This window comes from Mizuhopecten yessoensis, unplaced genomic scaffold (genome assembly GCF_002113885.1).
Source record: "Mizuhopecten yessoensis strain PY_sf001 unplaced genomic scaffold, ASM211388v2 scaffold2417, whole genome shotgun sequence".
Classification (NCBI taxonomy): Eukaryota; Metazoa; Mollusca; class Bivalvia; order Pectinida; family Pectinidae; genus Mizuhopecten; species Mizuhopecten yessoensis.
This window is the reverse complement of record NW_018404536.1, coordinates 132,261-156,595: the sequence shown is the minus strand read 5'-3', so window position 1 is coordinate 156,595 and position 24,335 is coordinate 132,261. Positions and strand designations below refer to the sequence as shown.

Sequence of the window (24,335 nt, the reverse complement as noted above, 5' to 3'; positions counted from 1 at the left end):
GACCAATTGGGGCATACATGAAACCCCTTACAAAAATTAATGCTGTTCTCAAGGAACATCAGCAGGTGAAGTTGAGCGACCCTAGCTGCAGCACTTGGTTCATAACTGAACTTAATGCAAAAATGTTAACGCCCAAATGTATCTAAAATGTTAACGCCCAAATGTATCTAAAATGTTAACATCTCCTTCATTGTGGAAATAAAAACCACATTTTTCATGAAATAAAGAAACAAACACATATCACAACATCAAGAGGACATTTAATGTTGAATGACTAAAGGTAAAACATCCTGCATTTTCACAGTCACTTTCTCTTCTTACATTCAATTTCTCAACTCAAGTCACCAAAACCCAGAGCAGATAGGAAATAAAGTGTTCAACGTTGTCCTTGATGAATAAAATATAAATATGAAACGACTACTTATTTTCTTTGTTTCTTAAAAAAGAACCTAATATACATATTTTCTGTCACAGAAATACTTATTTTCTTGAGGTTTCTACACGATGCAGATATTTGTGATTGTACATATTTCTTATCACTTTCTATTAAATGCCTGCGATTATAACAAAACGGTTTATTTTATTAAAGCTGCCAGTCTGTCATATAATTCCTTTAATTAATTCATTTATCATACGTAGCCATACTGTGCAACATTTCATCTTTTTCTTTAAGTCTTTTAAACAACACATAAATCTTATGAAGTTTTTAAAACCAGTATAATTAACTGCAGATCATATATTAAGTACTGGATGTTGATCATCCCCAGATGAAATGCTCAAATATGGAGTCAGGATTGTGCAAGTATGACACCACAGTCTTCTTATGGCAGCTTTACTCTACATGTTCAGCATGTAGGTAATTGACTTATTATCAATCTGTTATTAAAATGTCAATTTCGTTATTTAGAACAACAATGTGCTCATTCCTCCCATTTCACTCTGCTCCTTTACGAAAATTTCAAAGTACTGATAAATAATGGTGACAGCCAGCAGGATTCCGGTACCACTCCCAATGGCTCCTGAAATACAAAACAGAGAGGATATCAGATACAATAACTGGGAATTGGCTTTATGACCATGAGATTTGCATTGCTCAATTCCAGATGGCAGGATAATTGAAGTATACATCTTAAATTTTATACATAAAGGCATTTGAAATTCATTAAAAGTATATTGATCAATAACATCAAATTAGTCTTTTTAAATAAAAAATAATTTTATATATAAATTAGAATATCTTTTATGGTTCTGAAAACTTACCAAGGAAATCAGCCAGGACAGACAGAGCTCCAATACACAGACCTCCGAATGCAGCAGCTGTTGGGATGTATCGGTTCAGCTCATGGATCATAGACTTGTCTCTGTGACCCCTCATGACCATCTGTTGATCTTTAAGTTGTTTGGCAACCTAAAATCCAAATTTACATTTAAAATATATAGTCAAGTTGTACATCTATCTGACAATACTGGTTTTCCCATAGATCTTTTAAAACTGTACACTAGAGAATATAAGCAATATTATGACTAATAAAATGACCAACGGAAAAACAAGGTTTCAAAACTGGTCAAGTACTTAAGGGTTATCCAACACATCTTTTATCTGATAAGAGTAAAGTCTGTATTCAACATGGGGAAGGCTAAAAAATAACCTACTAACAGAGAATCTGTTAAATGATTAAGAGTGAGCATAGTTTAAGAGCTTGTCTTTTGAGGAGATTTTGACTGTATACATTATGAATTTATACACTATGTACAATACTTACATCTTTAGCACTTGATCCTGATACATCAATCCATGTCTTGGAGAAAAACGCACAGGATCCTAACATAAAGATGATGTATAACACAGCATGTATAGGATCCTCTGCTATATGTGAAAATGTCTCCGGCGGAGATAAGTAATAACACAGACCTCCAACAGGGTAGGACCTGGCAGGGCCACCACCTCCAACATCCTATAACATAGATAATTTATAGTTATACACACATCTTTGTATATGTTATTACTTAATATAAATAAATTCAAAACCTTTACAGGATATATAAATTTGCATTACCCGATGAGTTATTTAAGTAAAATAAATACAGGTTTGCAGGAAGGTGAAAACATGTCAGTTATATGATTTTGTGTACAAGTATAAAATTGCTTTCATTTTATCTGTGTATTGGTTATTCACAAAGTTTATAACATGAATATACTTACAGCCCACACTCCCAATAAATTCACAAAGAAATTTCCGCTAAATTTAGTGGCCAACATCTGAAATATGAAAAACATAGTTATTTAGTGTTTGAATTTGAAATGATAGCATTTCTTTTAGTAAAGTCAAATTTCAATTTAATTATAGCATATAATGACTAATTCTGGGATTTGATTTTTTTACCATTTACAGAATAGTCCTGTCATGATATAGAATATAACTTCAAAGGTAAATTACAATTGGAAGTATGAATATATGGCTCATCCTTGAATGACTGTAGCTGTTCTTAGGACGGCAAGTACAAACAAACCAAATCCAAAGTACAAACAAAATACAATCCCTTAAGAAATAAGATGACTATGACAATTTACCTGCGAGATGACATAAAGATTTGATACGAGAGCAGACTGCAGAATAATGGGAATATTGGAAGTGTAGAACAGTTTGATGGGGTAAGAGCTCTGTTGTCCACGGTAACGGGCAGACTTGATTGGCAAGTCCACTCGGAATCCCTAAGAAAAAATCAGAAGTTTACTTTTAGTTAGTAGCATTCAAATAAGAAATGAAGGAAAAATATGTTTGAGAAAGTTTCAAATATTAATTCTACAAATATATGTAACAATCATCCCTTAAAGTTTATAATTTCATAAATCAACGAAAAACCTTTAACAAAGTAAAATGACACCTTTACAACATTCCGCACATCAATATATTTACCTGGAAGTAAATGACAACTCCAAACACAAACACTGTAGCCATGAGGTTCATCAAGTTAGGCAGGTTTTGTCTGTTGACAGCTTCCCTGAGGGCACGCACCTTGTCACTTCTTGTGGCCAGTAGGTGACATAAGGCAATCACAGCTCCTTCAAACTCTGTGCCTGTAGGCAAAACAGATAGAGATCAAAGATTTATTGTGAGCTTGACATTTATTATATAAATAATAAAATACCCTTCACTAATCTTATTGACAGATTGATCCTTCCTCTTCCTCTTTGCTAAGGCCAAACAAAAAATATCAATCGTTTCCAGTAACCCTACCTACCCAACTTTTTAAGGCAATTTTCAAAGAAGTATTGTTAAAGTCAAGATCACTCTTCTATAAAAACCATATAAAATTTATTACCTCTCCCTACCCTAATTTTTCCAACATGTTACAGGAAACATGTCTTTTGTCTGGCCTAAACACATGTACTTCATCTATGTCAATTTAGCATATTGATTTTTTTTTTATTTAACACTATTGGAAACTTACCTCTACCGGTGTTGACTGTTGCAGGACTGAATGCTTTCCAAACAATGGTTTCACAGATGTTTGTGGCAATAAACAGTGAGATACCGGAGCCTAACCCATATCCTTTCTGGAGCAGTTCATCGAGGAGAAGCACGATTAATCCAGCCACAAACAGCTGTGAAGAAAAGATAGTATGAAAATACACTTATCAGAATGAAGAGTAAAACCAGTATTCATAAGGCAAAAATTGTGTTACAGAGAAAATTGTCATGCGATTAAGTGAAGCTGTGCAGATTTTAACTAGCCTGACACCCAAGGCTATTAGATGTTATGAATAAGCTGTTACATTTTTTTATGATCATTGCAAAAATATTGGTCAAGCTAGCAAAATGTTTTAAAATTTGTCTACAGGTTAGAACTCTTATAAAGTTATAAACTACTCCAAATAGTGATGCTTGAAAACATTTTGGAAGAAAACCCCTATTTACCTGAATAATGATGAGCATGCAGACACCCATGCCAATGTCGGCAGGGTCACCATACATTCCTGTCATCACATAAACAATGGCTTGTCCAACTGTGATCACCATACCAAACACTGAAAACAGAAATATAGACAATATTACAGCTACTTAAAGTAATAAACATTCAACATCATATTACATTTATTAAGTAACCTCCTTTTCCATGGGACATGGATTATTCCTCGATTGAAAACCTTACAAAACTGACTTCAAAATATGTGCAATTAAATGAGGAATAAACTTGATAAGCAGTTAAAGTGTAAATTTCTCAAAACCTACGTTTCTGAGCTCCGTTGAAGAGTGCTCTGTCTTTTGGAGTATCACCAACTTCAATAATTTTTGCTCCAGCTAATAGTTGCATGATCAATCCAGATGTTACGATGGGTGAAATACCAAGCTCCATCAAGGTACCTTTAAAGGACAAAAAATACACTTGTATAGAGTATCATGTTTGGAATTTTATAACATATGAATGAACTAGCCAGCCACTGCCATCAAAACATATGAACAATGTAACTGTTAACATTCCCAGAATTCTCCTCATTATACCTCTTTGTATCAAGACATAACCTTACTGACTATTATTGTGTATATTCGATGACTACCAAAAATTGCACTATGATTTTTTCAGTATATATGTATTTGTGAGTTTAACATCAATATGGTGTTTTACAGGCTTGTTTAACTTTAAGAGCCTGTTTTTTCTCTCTGTTTACCTCTGTTGGAAGCAAGAATGACTCTCATCCAGTAAAATGGATCGGCTGAATCGGACGACATTATTCCAAACAGGGGAATCTGCAATTAAAATATGTACAAATTACATCCATAATCCAAAGCTTTAAATTTTCAAGAACTATCAACATTTCTTAAGTGCGAGCAAGAAACATTCACTGAACAACCAAAATATGCCATATGAAAGTAGAGAAGACACAAGTACAGAGGACTTAAACCATTCTTACCTGGCAACATACAAGAAAGATGAATAAAGTGATGGCTGTCCATAATACTTTTTCCCTGAATTGGATCTGTAAAATAGAAAAATAATATTGATATGCATTACATTTTAATATCAATATCGGTGTACAGTTATTGATGGCATTAAAACTTTCCGATACTAATTGATGAAGGGTCAACGATGAAGAAGAAAACTACTGTTCAGTTATTAAATGTATTGCATCAGTAATTCTAATTTCAGATGTATCAATTAACATATGGTTCAATAATTAAACATTATTATCAGGAAGACAAACTTCTTTATACATCAGATTTAATAATAAAACAATTCTGGAAGTATTTTTGAATGTGTAAATTATAAACTTCTTCGTTAAACGTTATGACATTTTTGGATCTGTCATCATAAGCAGTACTGTAGATCTGTTTTTTAAACAAGTAATTTAAATTTACCTTTCGATCTGGCTTTGAGATCTCTGGAAGGACCGCACAAAACGGTTTAACGAATTCCAAAAATTTGACTGAAAGATAAAATCAGCATATTAATAATTAAGTTAATCTTTAGTTTAGCATCATGAAAAATCGTGACAGTCCAACAATAACACTTCTATAAAAGAAGCCACGTATGCATTGTAGCCAACACCGGTATGACCAGTTTTAGAATTTTTGAACTATCGTAATTATACTTCTTTGACAAAAAATCGGGACACAGTAAATGAAAACACTCACTTCCCATGATGGCAGATACGTCTGACTGTATCTGCAAAACAGGTTCAGCGCAGTTCAACGAAAAACTGCGACTTACAACAGCACGGATGCAAAACTACACCCGGATGGTCGTGTCGCCGTTGTGTAAAGGGCTGGCTCACGTGGCACATTGCGAGATTTCTCGAGATTTCATGATAATAATAACGTCAAGATAATCAGATATGTTTATTTATCCAGTGAATCAACAAAATTTCTACATTTTTGAAATTGATATAAAACAAAAGGGAAATATACATTTCCTGCTCAATCTATAAATTTTATAGAATATAAAACATTTCCTCAAGATGGCGCTCTGACGTCACTAAGGTAAACTGTAATGGCTGCCGTCTAATGACTAGCAGGTGCTCGACTGCTGGTAAGTTACTAGGCCAGGGTTGATAAATCTAGTCTGCTGTCTTAAAAGACCAACCGAACATGTAAAACATAACAATTATTGCAACATAAAGAGCTGCTGAAATTTTAGATATTTTTTACTGAAATAGTAACTTAATAGCCTAATTTACTGCAAATTTATCTAAGCCCCCAAAATATTGACAATAAAAATAAATCTAAATTGAAAGCGAAAACTTGATTATTATATTTTCAAATATGACAGTGCTATGCATATTCAGTATCTTCAACCAGTTGAAGGAGGCAAATACAAGGAAGAAGAAGAAGATTCTAAATGCCATGACATATAGTTTGTCCTTTTTTTTCAAATGAAATAAGAAAAATATGTCAACATTATGTTCAAAGGCCATTTTTTTTTAAACATTATTGGAAAAAATAGGGTACTGTACTTTCATTATAGCTGCGATAACATAGCTCCTGGCGATTAGACAATTTTTGTATAATTGTATTGTCAGAGCTGAATATATAAAGTATTTGTGTTGCCTGTGTTGGAATATGCCTGTGAAGTTTGGGATGGTTGTTCTCTGGCAGATCTAACTAAACTTGAACAAGTTCAGCTTGAAGCAGCAAGAATTATTACTGGCCTACCCTCTTTTTCTAGTAAACAATCACTGTATCAAGAATCCCAACTTGAACCTCTATCTGAAAGAAGAAAACTTAAGAAACTTTCCTTAATGTACAAACTCCATAATAAACAAACACCTTCTTATTTAACTAACATTTTTCCTCCTAAAGTATGCGAACGCCATAGCTACAACTTAAGAAATACTGAAAACTACACTGTTCCCAATTTCCATCTGTCTAGTTCATTTCAATCCTTTATTCCTTCTTCTATAAGACTATGGAACATTTATTTACCAAATACTGTCAGAGAGCAGCCATCCGTTAACATTTTTAAATCATCGATTCAGCGTAACCAAGGTTACTTTTTGCCTATTTTTTTTCATGTAGGAAATCGAAAACTAAATATTTTACATACACGATTGCGTCATTCATGTAGTAGTTTAAATTATGATTTGTATAGAGTTAATATTGTAGGTGATCCAATGTGTGCATGTGGAAATGAATGTGAAAATGCAGTCCATTACTTTTTTGATTGTATGCTGTATATCAGACAAAGACAAATTTTGATTGATGATATCTCACGTTATTGTAATATTTCTCTAAATGTTATTATGTACTGTTCTCCAAATTTGTCAGATGAAGACAATGAAAATATCTTCCATATATAGTCCAAACCTACATTAAAAATAGTAACAGATTTTAAGGTTAGTAGTATTATCCTATCATCTCTCTTTCTTATTCTTCTAAATTTCTTTTTCTTCACTTTTCCCTTCCTTTCTTCTTTGTTCCTATATATTATAAATATATTTGTTGTTGTTGTCATGTAATCAATATAATGAAATGTATTGGAGAGGGCATTTCTAAGTTGAGATAACTTGTGCCTAATCCTTTTTGTTGAATGACAAATAAATGTTTAAATCAAATGTCAGAGCTACGATTGGTCACTATATGCCAACTTAAATGGGATATATATGTCCTTTCTGATAAATGTACTGTACTCTTCGTCTCTAATCAACAAAAACAATGTCCATTATCCATATGTGCTTCACAGAAGACAACTACAGTTCAGCACATCTCCAAAGCAAAGTATTTGAGTGTTACTCTACAATCAAATTTAAAGTGGGAAACCCATATTAATGATATATGTTCTAAAACAAATTCAACATTAGGTTTTTCTTGCCACTTGACAAAGTAGAGTGATATTAAGATGTTGATTTTCCGGCGAGTTGGCACTGTCAACATTAAGTTTTTGCATTTAAGATAGTTTCACTGAAAGTATAAGTGCTAGACCAACTAAACTTGGACCATAGTGCGTGCATCTTGGGTAGTACATGATGTCATCTCAACCCATGCATCAAATGCTGGATGGGGCCATATAACCTATTGTCTCTGATATATGCAATGATGGTCAAAGTGGGGCATATAGGTGAGACATATAAATCTGAATGGCTTGTTTAAGAAGAAACACCAAAGTAGGATCCAAAACAGTCAACAGGCATATCTATCTACCTTGAACCCACAAACCAAAACAGACATAAACAAAATTGAAATGATTCAACTTGGAGGAGCCTGTTACATCTCCAAGTTTAGAAACACCCTTGAGCATCTGTGACATGCTCAACACCCTAGAATGGCGCTCTTTAGCTGATAAAAGAAAAGATCAAAGGCTTACCACTCTCTACAAAATGAAAAATGACTCATTCATCCAAGACGTATGACCTATATCGAAAGAGAGACAAAGTTTCCATTATGGCGGTCAATTCAGATTTTGATTGCCCTCGCTACGTAAACTTTATAAATGGAGGCACACTAGTCTAATGGTAGGACGCCAGCCTCATGACCGAAGGGTTGCAGGTTCGAGTCACGTCGCAGCACTGTTTTGTATCCTTGAACAAGATACTTGGCTTGTTCCGGTCTACTCAGCTGTAAGTGACTCACTGTACATTGTTGGGCAGTGATGGAACGGTTACTATTTAGTAATGCTAGCTGTGAGCGCCTAAATGGCAGCACCGGCTGTATGCTCCCCAGTGAGTTGAGAAACATATTTGCTGGTTTCTAAGGCCCAATAACAATGGATAATAATTTGTGAACCACCTTGAGACGATTTAGGACCTAGTTTGTGATAAAGCAGTATCAGTAAAGAACCTCAAATTGTTATTATTATAATTCAATGACATTTTAGACAGAGCTGAACGTCATGTTATATAGGAGATCAACAGAAATAATTTATATTAATTACAAACCAGTGTATTAATGCGGACCCACGTGCAGTCAATTATTGCTAAAATCACCCTGGTGTGATTCACACCAGGCTTGCTCCATTTCAAGGCATAGGATCAATTTAATACTCAGCTCGGGCAGGTACTATGTACTGTATTGTAAGTCATTTTTTTTCATTTTTTTTTTTATAGGGGGAAGCAAGATGATTGAAGAAATTACAAAAATCACCTTACAATGTTATTCAGATCCATTGTATACATTTTTCGTTATATATTTTTAGGTATTTTAAATGATGATTTGATATTCGGTTTTGATAACTGAATATGAAGTAGAGAGGGACTGTATATATATATGTAGCTGCCTTGTTCTTCCGTCAATTTGTTTGATGATATTTGTCCAACAGCATTTTCGGATTAAGGGCTGTTGATTTTGTTCAAATGCATGACCTTGACCCACTTCCATCTGACAAAATGACCTAGGCTGACCAACTTTGACGGCCAGATTAGTAAAATAGCTTGTCTGACATTATTCCATAGTTTAGTTTTAACACTTTGCTATCCTTGAAATAAAGACCCTTATAAAGTCTAAAGCTTATAACCTATATATGGCCAACATACTTGTAAAAAACAAAGCATGTAATAGCTTATCATCTTCTCAAACGGAAATTAAACTTTGATAAGTACAGTAGTAAAAAGGGTATATAATCTGATTGGGGAAAAAACATAACATTGAGATTATTTGTGCCTGTAAGCAGGTACCGGTATAATCATCTGCAGTCAGGGACAGATGAATATTAATGTTAAATAGTACTCATGTATGTTCAAAATCACAATTATTTAAATAATCAATACCTGTAGGTATGTCATGTACAGAAACTGACATTTTTATGGATCTTTGACCTGTTATGTATATATATATATATGCTTACTGTAATATACCAGAGAATCATTAAATCAGGATCTGGTTTTAATCTGTTTAGAAAATGCTTCATATGGGATTACCAGATCCAATCAAAACTTCCAAAAGAATTGAATATTTGTAAGTCAAACAAACAGGCTCCTGACCCGCTAGATGAATATATTGTACATTGATGTTGTGTTCCTTTTTATGTTACAGGTTTGCATTATCAAAAAAAGATGGGTGGAAATCAGTCACACTCCTCATCAAAAGATGTGGAAGAGGGCCGAGTTCGGCAAAATCCACAGAAAATCTATGGGTTATCACGTTTGATGACAGCAAAGGCAGATCACAACCAAGTTGTTGCTGTGAAAGGCTGGGACAAACACGACGAGAACATGGTAGGCACTCGGTGTAAACCACATATCTACATTACTACATTAGGCTTACTTCTTGTTTATGATAATGATAAAAAAAATGATAACAATAAAGGACAATACATTGAAAATTATAAAAAGATCATTTCTAAATAAATTAAGTTTTTTAGCTCACCTGGCACGACTTCTTCTTAATAACCGAAAGGCCTAGGGTGTCGATATTTGGTCAAAAGCAAACTGGGATGAAGGGCTACAAAGTTTGTTAAAATTAATGACCTTCACCCATTTTCAAGGTCACAGGGGTCAAATATGTTAAAAACTTTAAACATCTTCTTCTCGATAACCAAACTGCCCAGGGATATGATATTTGGCCAGTAGCATGCTGAGATGAAGGGCTACAAAGTTTGTTCAAATGAATGACCTTCACCCATATTCAAGGTCACAGTGGTCAAATATGTTAAAAACTTTAAACAACTTCTTATCAATAACCAAAATGCCCAGGGTAATGATATTTGGCCAGTAGCATGCTGAGATAAAGGGCTACAAAGTTTGTTCGAATAAATGACCTTCACCCATATTCAAGGTCACATGCATAAAATATGTTAAAAACTTTTAACAACTTCTTCTGAATAACCAAAATGCCCAGGGTGATGATATTTAGTCAGTAGCATACTAGGATCAAGGGCTACCCAGTTTGTTTAAATGTATGACCTTGAATCATATGCAAGGTCACAAGGAGCAAATATGTTCAAAATATTTAAACAACTTGTTCTGAATAACCAAAAGGCTCAGGATGTTGATATTTAGTCAGTAGCATGCTGGGATCAAGGACTACTATGTTTGTTAAAGTGAATGACTTTGAGTTATATTCAATGTCACAGGGGTCAAATTTGTTTAAAATCTTTAAATGACCTCTTCTGAATAACCATGGGTCCCAGGATGTTGATACTTTGCAAGTTGCATCCTGAGATGAAAGGCTATAAAATTTGTTCAACATAATGACTTTGTTCGACTTTCAATCACAGGGGTGAAATGTTTTAAAAAAAAATAACAGGGTCTTTTGAATGAATTTTAATAATAAATACTGATATTTTGCCTGTAGCTTTATTTTAGATCACTTTTAAGGTTACAAGTGTGAGCTTTATACCAGGTGAGCGATGCAGGCCCATTGGGCCTCTTGTTTAAATAAAAAAGAGGATTTTTTTGAAATGAACTTTGCACCCTTTACCTCCCCTTCCCAATACTCTAAACCCTAGATTCACAATATTTTGTAAATAATAATTAATTGACTTTATTGATTGAATTACCTTTTTTTTGTGTATAAACATAAAACAACTAAAATGTCATTACATTATTTTAACCAAACCTATTTCGGAATTTTCATATAAAGTTAATTTAAAAAAAATGTAGTATGATATTGAAGGCCAGTTACTAATTTATCAAAGTGACAGAAACAGTGTTCTACTGTTATACACTACATTGCTGGGTAATTGCTGGTGACTTTTAATATACAGAACACCATACTCCTCGGCATTTCTCAGGTACCTTGGTACCTATTTACTGATAATTTATTCAATGTTCAAGTCTAATATTGAATGTAATTTTTTTTCAATCAGTAAGTTTTAGAATTGACGAATGTTACATTATTGTATGACTATCATTCTCCAGAAAAACACCCAGTTACTGAAAGGGTTATACAAGACTTTGGATCCAACTATGATGAAAGTAACGGAGGACGTCAGAGGAGAAATTCAACTTTCCTTCAAATATGATTTCAAACGCAGTCTCCTTCTGGTGAAGGTCATCAAATGTCGAGATCTGAGAATGAGAGATCTGCGGTCCAAGATGCCTGATCCCTATGTCAGAGTAAGTATTTAGTATAAAACGTAAACCTCATAAGCTTCTGATTGGATTTTAACCAAATTCACAATGATACATCTTTGGAACCAGAACATCTAATGTTGTATAAAGGAAGAGTTTTGTCCCCTGGGGGCTGTCTCAGGGACAGGACCAAATACAGGGAATTGATGGATGTTTACCTTCAAAAGACTACTTCTGAAGAGCAGCTTGATTGATTTTAACCAAATAATAATTTACAGTAAAAAAATAATTGTAGGGATGCAATGATACACCTGGAGTGTATCACGATATATTGCAACAGAGGGAATCCATTGCAATACATGCACCGAAATACTCTCATAGGAATAAAGTGCCCAGTTCAAAAGGAAATTGTTGTTTGAATGTTATCAACAGAATTGTATATCATCTTTAAGGTTTTCATTAAACTAACTACTGATCATGGAACAACCGATTCTCACCGCTAGCAATAGCCTACTTATGGGTATAAGGATATCTGTTAGAATATCTAGTATTTTGCAAAGTAAAATGCATAGCTGATACATTATAAAAAATGCATAAAAATAAGCCTTTGAAAAATGTTTTGATACAGCGATATTCCATTTCTGTTTGGCACACATTATGATATACTGGTGTATTGCAATATGCCGGTTTTCCATTTTATTGTGACAGCCATAAAAATTAGGAAATTTAACCATTAAAAGGCAGCTTAAAACTCCCTCAATGGGACTTCACAGATTGTTACGTACTAGGGCCGGAGAGACCCCACTAGGGGAATTGTGGGTGTACTGTAGTACTATTTAGAAACAATTTATATTCCCACCGTACATGTATAACCAGATACACACATAGTGGTCATGAGTTAAGAGAATACGTTATTTTACCAAGATTGGCCCCAGGGTTCAACCCGACTCAAAGGGACTTACTACCTGGTTCATAATGTGAAAGCGATGAAGATCCCCATACCATAACCATATTTATATAGGATATTACATGAGTTTCCATTTCATATGAGATTTATAAAACGAGTCTGAAGAAGTTTTCAATTAATCGAGCCTCTGGCAAACTAAAATGAAACATTTGTGACAAGTTTCATAAATTTCATATGAAATGAAAACGAGTGTAAGATCATTTTTATCACATAATCAAGATTTAATTGTGGCATTTATTCGTGTAAAACAACAATTTTCATGCAACCTTGAAATGTAAAAAGCTGCCATTTTGACTCCAATGCATAAAGTCTGTGAAGTCATGTACTTGTCCTAGGCGTGACATCACAATTGAAACAATTAAAACTTACAACCAAACACAGGGCTGATATGTCATATTGTATGGGTTAATAGGCAAAACAATATGACATGGGTATATTCACTGGATAACACAGTACATTATATGATTTATATATATATTATTGCTGGGTAAAATGTTACAAATACTTTTATTCTACCATGACTGCACAGGGGTGCTGCCTTCCCCCTGGTGACTTAGTCCTGGAGTCCTTACATGGAAAGACTTAGATCCTTACCTATAACCATATATATATATGATGTATCTATGGATCAGGTCGGAAGTGTCTTTGGTCGTTGGAAATCATTTGTAGTTAAATGTACAAATGAAAAGTATAGCTCTCTTCGGGCTAATGTTAAGATTACAAAAGAAACAAATGAGCAATATGGACCTTATGGGCATCTTGTTTAATAATGTAAAAATATTCACTAATTTCTCGTTTTTTTTTATAGCTGTCAGTTAATTGTTATCTGACCAACTGTGAACAAAATTCTTATGATAAAAAGGATTGATATGTTAGTCTGTAAATGGTGAATATTTTACTGCTCCATTTTAATTTTTATAATTTTTATTATAAATGATTAAGCAATTTCAACACAGTGCAAATATTTTGTTTATCTAGATAGGAGCATTGGTAAAAATATATATGTTGATGAATCTAATACTGATGTAAGTTTTCAATAAGATTTATCAGTTTGGAAATGTGTTATATCAAAGTTCTACTTTATACACAAACAATGTACGTATCAAAACGTGTTGCAACGTTTATCAGACCGACTGGTTCGTTTGTCAAGTTAGGACTGAGTCAGCAATTTGTATTGTTTACCTGTTCAACGATGTGACGAAATCGTATATTTAATATGTCACTCGCCTAGAAATAGAGTGTGTATACATACTGTATCGTATAAGTTACTGGTAGGGTAACAACTGATGTAAAATATAAGTTATTTAAAAAGGTCAAAGGAGTGATCAATTGGCTTCATATACCAGGTATGTGGTTATTGGCATAGTGGTTTACAGTAAATTGAAGAACCAAGTATATATACTGGTAAATAAAGAATATCATGATGTGTCTATTATCTTTGTGTTCAGATTATTCTGATGCCTGACGAGGAAGGTATGGAGCCAAAGAAGACTGGTGTTGTTAGGGGCGACAACGAGCCAAGGTTTGATGAGATCTTTGCCTTCCCCCTAGACGAACTGGAGTTAGTGAGTTTGAAGATGATTGTTGATGTCCTAGACGATGACATCACTGGTCAGGATGACAACCTAGGACAGGTCATCATAGATCTCAACTCCTTCAACTTTAAGGACAGCCCCACCCACACGGCCTGGTACATGTTCTCTACTGAGGTGAGTCTTGTCTGTGATAATGTAAGACATACCACTTATAAATATAGCCCCTCCCATGGAGCCTAGTGCATTATGTATTCTGATAAATAAGGCAGATTTTGTTTATCACTTAGATATAACCATATCCACATATTTTCTTGACCTGAATGAAACATTTGCCTATGTGATAAATATCAAAGATAAGACTGCCCAGGAAAACTATATGAGTACAAAATCCAGTATGAAATATGTAGGATTAGCAAAACACATTTGAGTTAATTTGCATGACACTATAAGAAAATAAAACTTTCTAGTGGCTACCAGACAGGACTATATGTTTGTACGCTGTCATAAGGTCATTATGATCCATTTGACCTGTATCATTGAAAAAGATCAATATCCATATGGTAATTATCGGGTGTATGCAGCAGTTAGAAAGTTCCCTTTGATGTAAGTCTATGGATCAAGCATACTTTCTCTACAATAGGATGCTATTGAGCTAGTGTACAGTTTGGTAAATAGATAACAATGTACTTTTGGTGCCATACTTGATGGTGTACATGAATGCTGGGACTGACATGACATATTGTCTGGCTGGTGGCTGTCTGGCAGGGCTCAATGTTGTTTTGTCTGGGGTGTAAAGTGCTTGCTATTTCATCCATGTTCACCAAATTTGCTTAAGGTAATAGGATTGTGTCACCATTTCTCAGTAGAATTTATTCTAATTTTATAGTTATATTGCTTTGAAGTAGTAAAGAAAATTTTCTGCCACAAAAAAAAATAGGTTGTCAGAATTTTAAGGATTTTAAATGGAAATTTATGTAAAAAGGTTTGAATTTTGAAAAAAAAAAAGATTTTTTGCAAAATAATGTCAATAAAAATGATAATAACATAGATAAATATTGCATTAATGTATATCAATTTCATAAATGCTGAAATTGTGTAAAATTAATCATCTATAAACGATTAAAAATTGACATTTTATTATAAAACCATATACACATAGTAATTGCATGCAAGAGTTATCGTTCTTGAAAAACTTCACAGTAGTGAAATAGATAGCCGGTTTCCTGAAGTATAGAAAAATGGACACATATGTGACTCATTGATTTAAAAACAACTGAATTAATGCCTGGATTGCTTTGCAATACTTTAATATTGAAAGAACACACTGTTCTGTCAATAATAAGCATACAATATTCATCAGTTTAATATTAAACATTAGAATATGCGGATATTGTGATACTGTCTCCCTACATTGGATTTTCAACAAGGGATGTACTTCCTATTTCCATTTAGCAATACACTCCTATGACCTTAAGAAGACAGAGTGTTAGCTATTTAAAGCAGGTCCAGTGTCCCTTAGTTACAAAGCTAAAGCAGTTAAAGCCCTTTGTTCAGTTTTGATACCAAATGGTGTCTGGATTTTCTTAGCAATTTTGCCTACGTTCATCAAACCTCTATCCTTATAAATCTTTGGAATGCATAGTGGCAAGCATTAATTTCATATCTAATGCCAAGTATCTGGAGTTATGCCCCTTTATTGTTTTGATATGGAAGTTGGACAGCACTGCATACATGTGGCTACAAATTCTGTTTGATACCTAATTTAATCATGGGCAGGTGAATGCTTCATTCAGTAATACTCTTGGTTCGTTTTGCATTTAGAACTTTGCGTGCAGGTAACCACATACAGTTTACCCGATAAAGTTAGTGTCAATCTGTCGGATTTTCCAGTTTACTTGATAAAGTTATTGTCCATTTTGTCGGAATTTTCCTGTTATTTTCCATCTCCTACATATTTTTATAAAACACCAGTCCATTCATTAATCTGTTCATCCACCATATCCTTTTCATTGCTCCTTTTAGTAAATGTACATGCATGAAACAATAAGTCTTAAATTGGATACTTAAACATAGCATATATAGGTGTCTGCCCCATGGTACTCTTGTTTAATATCAAGAAGGTTCCCATAAGAGCTGTAGTGATAAGTTTTGTGAAACATGATGTAATGTATGATATAGAAAAAACTATAATATAATAAATGAAATTGTTTGCCTATCTCTGCTGTCCAGACTGACTTCACTGTAGCCGGGGATCTAGATATCACTCTAGCTTACCAGCTACCCAGCAGTCTGTGGGTGACTGTCCACAGAGCCTCCAATCTCCCTCCCAGGTCTGACGGCAAACCAGCTGATGTTTTCGTCAAAATGAACATTCCAGGAACTAAGAAGTTCTTCCAGACACATGTAAGTAATTTGACTGAATATCCTTCTGTTTGATTTAGTTATTTTTGTTCTTCTCAACTATTTGATACTAAGACTGTTTAAAAAAAAGATGTATCCTTCTGATGACCAAACAATGGGTTCCATACCACTCTCCATTCTATTCCCCTAAGGCCAAGGTCACAACAAGGTCATGGTCAATTACTGAACAAAATAATACATGTGCAAACTAATACATGTTACATTGTAACTTCAGAATGGCTGAACATTTTGAAGTGAATTCTCATTGTTAGATGCATCCTGACTTAAGATTATGTGTCATGTAACAATCTCAGGTCAGTAGCACCAAAGTCAAGGTCACAGCTAGGGGTCAAAGATCAAGTCATTTTGATATGTCGGAGTAATAACTGCAGTAAATGGCTAAAAATAGTTTTGTGGAACTATATAGATGAATGCATTATGACCCTGTGGTAGGAACCTGTATTGCTATATAATACTTCGATATGCTTGCTAAAAACCTGAATAGTTTCTTGTATTTACCAGAGTTCAACCCAGAATTGTTTGAATGGAAAGTTTGCAAAGACACTTAATTCATCACCTTTGTCCAATGAAATTATCACATATGTTAGTTAACATCATGAATTCACGATTGAGGATTTGCAGAATCACTTTACTCTCAATGTAAATTCGTGTGACAATAAATCAGATGTAATCACGTTTATTGTAGGATCTACTACATAATGCCAGTTTGTTAGATTCAGTTTACCAATGTTGTTTCCTAACCTATCCCGCATTATCTTTAATAGGTAAAAAAGCAGACTTTGGATCCGGAATGGGAGGAATCTTTCGAGTTTGAGGTGGCCAAAGAAGAGTTTGGAATGCGGTATGTAATGAAAATTTATTCTAAAATACCCCATTTGCACTGACTTCAAATTCATACTGAAAATATCAAATTCCCCTCTTTATGTTCCCTTGATGCATGGTGAAATAAGTTTTAATATTACTGGCTCATGATTAATTAAAAACTAAATTAATAGAAAATGAAAAGTTGCTTCAAATGCTGGAAATATGTTAAAATTATTTCAAAAAGTATTTACAATTTTGAATATAGGAAAACATATTATAAGTATATCTTATTTGGGTTGCAGTAATGCATTTCTTTATTTCTGTATTGGATAACATATATTATTTCTGTAAACATTGTACAGACAGGTGATTTTTCATGCTATTGACGAGGACAAGGGTTCTGGGAACGAGTCGCTTGGCCAGGTGGTGATCAATCTGGCTGACTTTGACCCAGACAGGGGATTGTATGGATCCTTCCGACTCACTGACCTGGTAAGGAGGAGAAATATTGCAAGGTTGAATTTGACTGTTTCCTTATTGATTATTTCGCTGTTTATTGTTTCCTTGATATTTTTTTTAGAAATTTCCACTGGGAACCACAGTCAAAGTTTAAAAAATGAAAATGATTTCAGAAAGGTAATCATATCAGCAACATGTTTGGCAGCCAAAAAGCCATCTTTTAAATTTCCATTCTATTAGTTAATTTGATAGGAAAGTACTTGTATTTGGAGCCAATTTTGTGTTTCGCTCCTTTACAAGGCGTCAGACTATTTGTGTTAATGTACTTAATACAAAAGAATGGATTTAAAACATAGCCACCTGAACTCTGACCTCGACACTCAAAACCACTAATATTTTATGAAATACCTTTCTTTCCCTTGATTAAAAGTAACAAACAAATATTTTATTAATACATGTATTTACTCAGGCACAATAATATGATGTGACTGCTTCTGGCTTTCAGAGATCTACCAAGTGCCTGAGAAGTAAATGGGCTCAGCACAGCGTCATGCAGGAGTTTCGTCAGTCCCTCGTGGCTCATGCTCAAAGCAAGACACCGAAAATCTTGTACGGCCCCCATAAAGGACAAACAGTATGTATTCATTTTATCTCTTTGTGAACATTTTAGATGTCTGTGATCAGTTATGTAAATTACTGATCATCTAGTTCCATAACTATTGATCCCCAACTGATTTTTATTCTACAGTTTTCAACAAGTTTTACTTATATTGCTTGAATTTAGTTTTAAAAAACATGCAAGAAGAAATTTTATTTTGCTTTGTAGAAAAAATACAGTAAAAAAATGATAGTATTGGTAAAATTTGCAGGATGTTTAATTGAAAAAGAATATTATCTTTATCAACACTACGGAATTGCTGATTGAAAATAGTGCTAGTCACCAGTTAATTGCAGTTAATCAAAATCAATCGGTTAGACTTTATCGATTCCACTTACCAATTACAAATTCCATAATCAATATAATTGATTCATTACTGAACTTAGGTATCAAATGTATGTTAAGAACAATATGCATTGAAATTAATGTATTCTTATGATTTTTATTACATGATTGATGGTTATATAGAAAAATAAATGAAAACTGCATAAAAGTTGCTTGAAATCCATTCATTATAAAAGAACGAAACATGATGTATAGTTAACATTTCAGTTTACACTACTTCTGATTACAAACTGATTATGGATTACAGTACTAAACTGATTGCCCATCACTATATATATAATAGACTAATAGCTAGCTGTATACAAACAGTAGTTGTTGGCTGGAATGATAGTAGAGTGACACCTGTTTTTGTTTAAGCATAGAAAAATGCAGGAGTTGTCTTTCTTTGTTCTGTTTTGTATCAATAGAATAAACTATAATAAAAACACTCTAAAATACAGGAGTGCTTGCCATATGAGTTCTATCAAACAATTTTGGTGTAAAAATCAAATACATCTGTTATACCAATGGTAAGCAAGTTGCAAAATGTAATTATTATTTTATGAATATATTTTTTTATTCTCTATAATTATGATAGATACATGAGCTTTATCTTCAATTAGCAGATATTTTTTGCACTAATGTGGAAAATATGATTTCTCTGCATTGATGAGTCCCTTGAACACAAAGGGGGGGAAAAGAAATTACCAGTATGTGTCTAGCTATTCAATTTTTAATGGAGTTTTTGAGGGACTGCCAAGCAGAGTTTAAGACTTCAAACTCAGTTGATTGACATGAAAGAATGTAAACAAATTAAAATCCAACCCACATGCACTATGTTCTTTCATTATGTGGGAATGGCAATTTGCATGTTTCTAGTGTTTTAAAATTGTCTCGGTTCAGCTGATTTAAAAAAGAATGAACATACAGGCTATCTCCAATTCTTTTCTTAATATATAGGGGCACCTGAATTGCCAGCAAATCCTTTGGCATTTGTTGTATTTTATTTTCAAAATTTGCATTGTTGCATTGAATCCAAATTCAGATTATTTGAAAAAAATAATGATAAAAAATGCAGGTAACAAAAACAAATATATCCAGGGTTTTGTTCTTCAATGAATAGACTAACTGGAAATGAAAATATCTTTACTTCAAAAATATAATTTTTGTTAATTAATGAATCTCACAAAACTTAAAAATAAAACAGAATTTATCTTGTAACTTCACCAAAAGTATGAAAAATGTACTACACAAACAAAATTTGGTTCAGTCTCAGTCTGACTAAGTTTAAATTTTATGATACAAATTGAGAGATTTATTTTTGTATGAATCAAATAGCCATAAAGGCAGCAAAACATTTGTAAGAGTTACTTCCCTTCCTACGATAGGCCTTGAATGTTGATCATTGTTTTTTTTTCACTTTTTTTTGGTGTTTGTGTTCAAAGTTTTTTTTGCATTCTGATGCTGTATTATTATAGATTAAGCCTTAATGGAATTGTTTCAAGTTCCAAGATTTACATTTTTTTGAACGAGTAGAAATGTGGAACAATGATTTATTCTCATGGTTTAATTTATCAACTGAAAATTGCTATAGGAACAATAAAATACAGTGAATTTTACTGGGGGCTTGCTTGTTTTAATCCAATTTGGTGATAATATCACTCACCTTATAGAGAATACAGAATCACCATTTCAGAATTGAAATAGTTAATATCACCATTTAAATTTGTGATCGATTATTTGTTTTCCATGGGTGTTATCACTTCATCAGTGATAACACCAAATGGGATTAACAAGTAAAATAGCTTCCATGAATACACAACCCGTTTGCATCATAATTGGGAGAAATGCAAATAGTTTTAAATTGATTTATTGTTAATTACTAATACAAAATTCTTCACTAATCTGAAAGTTTTATTTCAAGTTTTTTTTCCATTTATTAAGGACAATTTCTGATTAAATTTTCACCCTTTCCTTATATCATGCATATCATGTCACTTAAATTTCTCTCCATTAATTGACATTTGAAATAGTTTATCACACAAAAATCAACAAACTCGGTTTAAATTATCAGAATGTTTGCAAATAAATGGTTTAATATTAGAAACTATTTATGGGTCTCCTAGACCCTGTAAGGACTGTGTTGGTCCCAAGAAAAAATGTGTCTCACAGTTGGTGCTAACAGTACTTAGACTCTTTCAAATCTAAATATAAAATAATTCTTTGGTCTGTTGTCACGTTAATTTCCAGAGTATTGCCTATTGCATAATATTCATTTCCAATTGAACAATAATCAAACAGGACAACTCTCTTACTCGGATGTACTAGCTCACCTGGTATAATGGACTCTAACAAAGCCAGGTTAGAAATTATGGCACCATGTTGCAATCTGAGATGGACGGATTATTTTCTGCTTTTCTTTGTAAAGTATATGATATTTTACTTTTCTCCATAACAAGAATGTTTGGGATTTAAATTTGGTGATTAAAAATTCAAATTTATCACGGTAATAATGAACAAAAATAATGAAACTCGGCTGGTGTCAGGGCCGAACTTTGACTGTCGTGATGTATAGATGTGGTGTTTGTCAATACAGAGATCAAACATGGTCATAAATCACAGACAATTTAATGGGTTTTACGATCGTATAAAGTAGGTGTTCACCTAGCGTTTTAATGTAGGAATGTGAGAGCTGTTACTCTAGGATTGAGACAGGTACCCGGACATGTCACTCTCTCTCATTATTGATAAGTAATGGAGTAGCATGTCAATATTATATACACCTTTACTGATTTCAACACGACTAAGGCCATAAATAATAAATCTATGTTTCTTATTTTTCTTCCATGGCCTCATTTTTAAACAAGCTCTTTTTTGGAATGAAACAATTCTTTATTCAGTTCGTAAAATAACAAAGTAAAAAAATTAGACTACCCGCCTACCCTTGCAAAGAAATATTTTAGGCTATCTACCTACCATTGCAAAGAAATACATTTGTAATTCCTACCTAGAAACTACCCTTTTATTTTTGTTAGAGCTAAAAGGTATAGCACAACAGCTACTTCATTTGGCCTGAAGGATAGAGATCTTTATTCTCAATTTTTTTTCATATCTATATGTCAAGTTCAATTTTCTTGTCCAGAAATTAAAAAAATATATACATCAACTGAAAAGTGTTTTTTTCATGTCTCTTTCTCTCGAACTTAATGCTAAAATCTACCTGTGCTAGATGAATGACTCCATGCTGGTCGGAGTTTGTTACAAAATACACGATAGTTCTGTAGTTTAGAATTACCAGTTAAATTCTTTTGAAATGTTTTCAATACGATTTCAAGGCAGTGCCTCGTGTAGATTTCCGATCTTGCACCCAATGACACACTAGTTAGTTGTAGGTAATATGTTCCAGTCTAACTTGTAACACTAGGACTTGTGCTCTGTACAAAGTCTTTTTGTCACCAGCAAATTACTCTGTACCTTGATAAGGATTTTTCTCATTAGCGCAGTGTCTGGGTTATCTGGTCCCCTCATTGCCTGTTTAATATCTTCTTTTGGAGCTTGGACTACTTTAAATGTTTGAATCTACACCAGAAATCAATACACAGTATCAGTGTTTTAGGAATACTTAAAATTAATGTGTAAATCTCTATCTCTTGTGTACTGTATTCCTGTGTGACATATGATTGGCCGTCCACTTGGAGTTGTAGATTTAGGTTTGTGATTTGGAAATTCGTGAAATTTGTACAATATTGGTGTAAACTCCTATGTTATAATTTCCACAAAAGATTGTCTATTTTATTGATGTGAACTTGATATAGTTTGTATAGACATCAAAACATCAACATGAACCAGTTCATGTTTAAATCATTAAGGTCTGATTAAAAAGAAGTCAGCTCAATATCAAATCTCTTTAGTGATTAAGTTTTCTTATAATGTATGAATTGGGTCATACAAATGTAAATTGCTTTTTACTGCTATAAGTTTGTTAAATATTATAATTCAGTTATAATTACAATAGAAAAAAAGCAATCTATAACTGTTATTACAATAAAATTTGCTTTTCAGCTTGTCATAAATTTGAATTATTAAGTGTTAAAAAATGGCGGATTATATTGTCATTATAGATGTTTTACAGCATTTCTAGTCTTTTCTACATAAAGAAATGATTGGACACAGATGTAGGCTAAACGTGATAAATGAATCTGTTAATGCCCTTACATGTTAGTGTAACTAATCTCACTGGGTGTCTGTTAAAAGCAAGAAACCATTCTCCTACACTGCTTTTTTACCACCCCTCATTTAAAGTTTAATTCAAAATCCAAAATGACAAATTTGGAGTAAATTTGAACTAGGTGATTCAAATTAATTCCACTTAAACTTAAGTTATTCCTTATTGCTTGTCCATCAGAAGAAGTAGGCTGAGGTCCTTTTCTCATGTGAATGTTACTGGCAGTTTTTGCCATAGTTCACATATTCAAAAATGTTTATTTTTTGTTTTCGTGACTGATGGTATGGGGACACGTACCTAGAGAAGAAGTAGTGTTGAGAATCACGCTTGTGTGAGAGTGTTGCCTAATGGCTTTCTATCCAACACACATGGTGTTCCACATAGCCAGCATTCCCTACATTTCTATGTATCATAACGGTACCACTTGCTAAAATGCCACTGTTTCTCAACCATTAATTGATAGCATTACTGGTTCGACACCCTGTGGAGAAACTCTGACCAAACCTAACACAATTATTCCTTGGACAATCCATCTTTTGCCTCATAATTGTCAACATTTTTGTATTTTCAATTGGCTGCAGACCTTGTACGGCCTCAAACTTCATTTCAGTTTCTAGGCTAGCAACCAACACATAGGTATTTTAGATATTGACACATCATCTTCTCATGACCTTTGTGAACTCGAGCTATGTTTCAGAACAAATTTCTGTTGTAGCAGTAACTTAGATTTGAGACATTTTATCTGTTTTGCCTTGTCCTTGAGACAGAGCTGAACAAAATTAAACACATATTAAAAAACTATCTTTATTATCAAGTTTCATATATACAATGATTTCTACTGAAATTGAATAATGTTGCTTTTAATTGATGTTGTATGGTTATTTTAGAAAGAAATATCAAAACTGATTGGATTTTCTTTGCAGAATTAACAGGATTATTATAGAAAAGTAATTAATCAAGGAGACTGTTTTACATTTCTCTGATGTAGGTCTGCGTAC

General features: G+C 33.3%; 2 protein-coding genes across 2 annotated transcripts in view; one reads left to right on the top strand and one right to left on the bottom strand.

Annotated features, from left to right (window-relative positions):
- Positions 1-242: 242 nt before the first annotated feature.
- LOC110445924 (protein transport protein Sec61 subunit alpha) lies at positions 243-5,771 on the bottom strand. Its single transcript, XM_021490797.1, has 13 exons — positions 5,637-5,771; positions 5,361-5,428; positions 4,916-4,981; positions 4,673-4,751; positions 4,236-4,367; positions 3,921-4,030; positions 3,454-3,607; positions 2,919-3,079; positions 2,573-2,713; positions 2,204-2,260; positions 1,764-1,955; positions 1,261-1,408; positions 243-1,019 (listed from the first exon to the last, which is right to left on the bottom strand). The coding sequence occupies exons 1-13, from the start codon at positions 5,641-5,643 to the stop codon at positions 904-906; spliced, it is 1,431 nt and encodes a 476-aa protein (XP_021346472.1). The 5' UTR covers positions 5,644-5,771; the 3' UTR covers positions 243-903.
- A 187-nt stretch (positions 5,772-5,958) lies between these two features.
- Positions 5,959-24,335, top strand: part of LOC110445923 (synaptotagmin-10-like) — a 34,077-nt gene continuing 15,700 nt past the window's right edge. Inside the window, exons 1-8 of the mRNA XM_021490796.1 lie at positions 5,959-6,030; positions 9,966-10,147; positions 11,792-11,989; positions 14,360-14,620; positions 16,676-16,849; positions 17,632-17,708; positions 18,034-18,163; positions 18,636-18,764. Coding sequence (XP_021346471.1) covers positions 6,006-6,030; positions 9,966-10,147; positions 11,792-11,989; positions 14,360-14,620; positions 16,676-16,849; positions 17,632-17,708; positions 18,034-18,163; positions 18,636-18,764 — 1,176 coding nt within the window. The 5' untranslated portion in view covers positions 5,959-6,005. The remainder of the gene's footprint in view (positions 6,031-9,965; positions 10,148-11,791; positions 11,990-14,359; positions 14,621-16,675; positions 16,850-17,631; positions 17,709-18,033; positions 18,164-18,635; positions 18,765-24,335) is intronic.

Coding starts and splice junctions, on each gene's coding strand:
- LOC110445924 (XM_021490797.1), bottom strand. Junction 4,368..4,672: donor CATTCTTGCTTCCAACAGAG/GTAAACAGAGAG, acceptor TGTCCTTTAAAG/GTACCTTGATGGAGCTTGGT. Junction 4,031..4,235: donor CTTCAACGGAGCTCAGAAAC/GTAGGTTTTGAG, acceptor TTCTGTTTTCAG/TGTTTGGTATGGTGATCACA.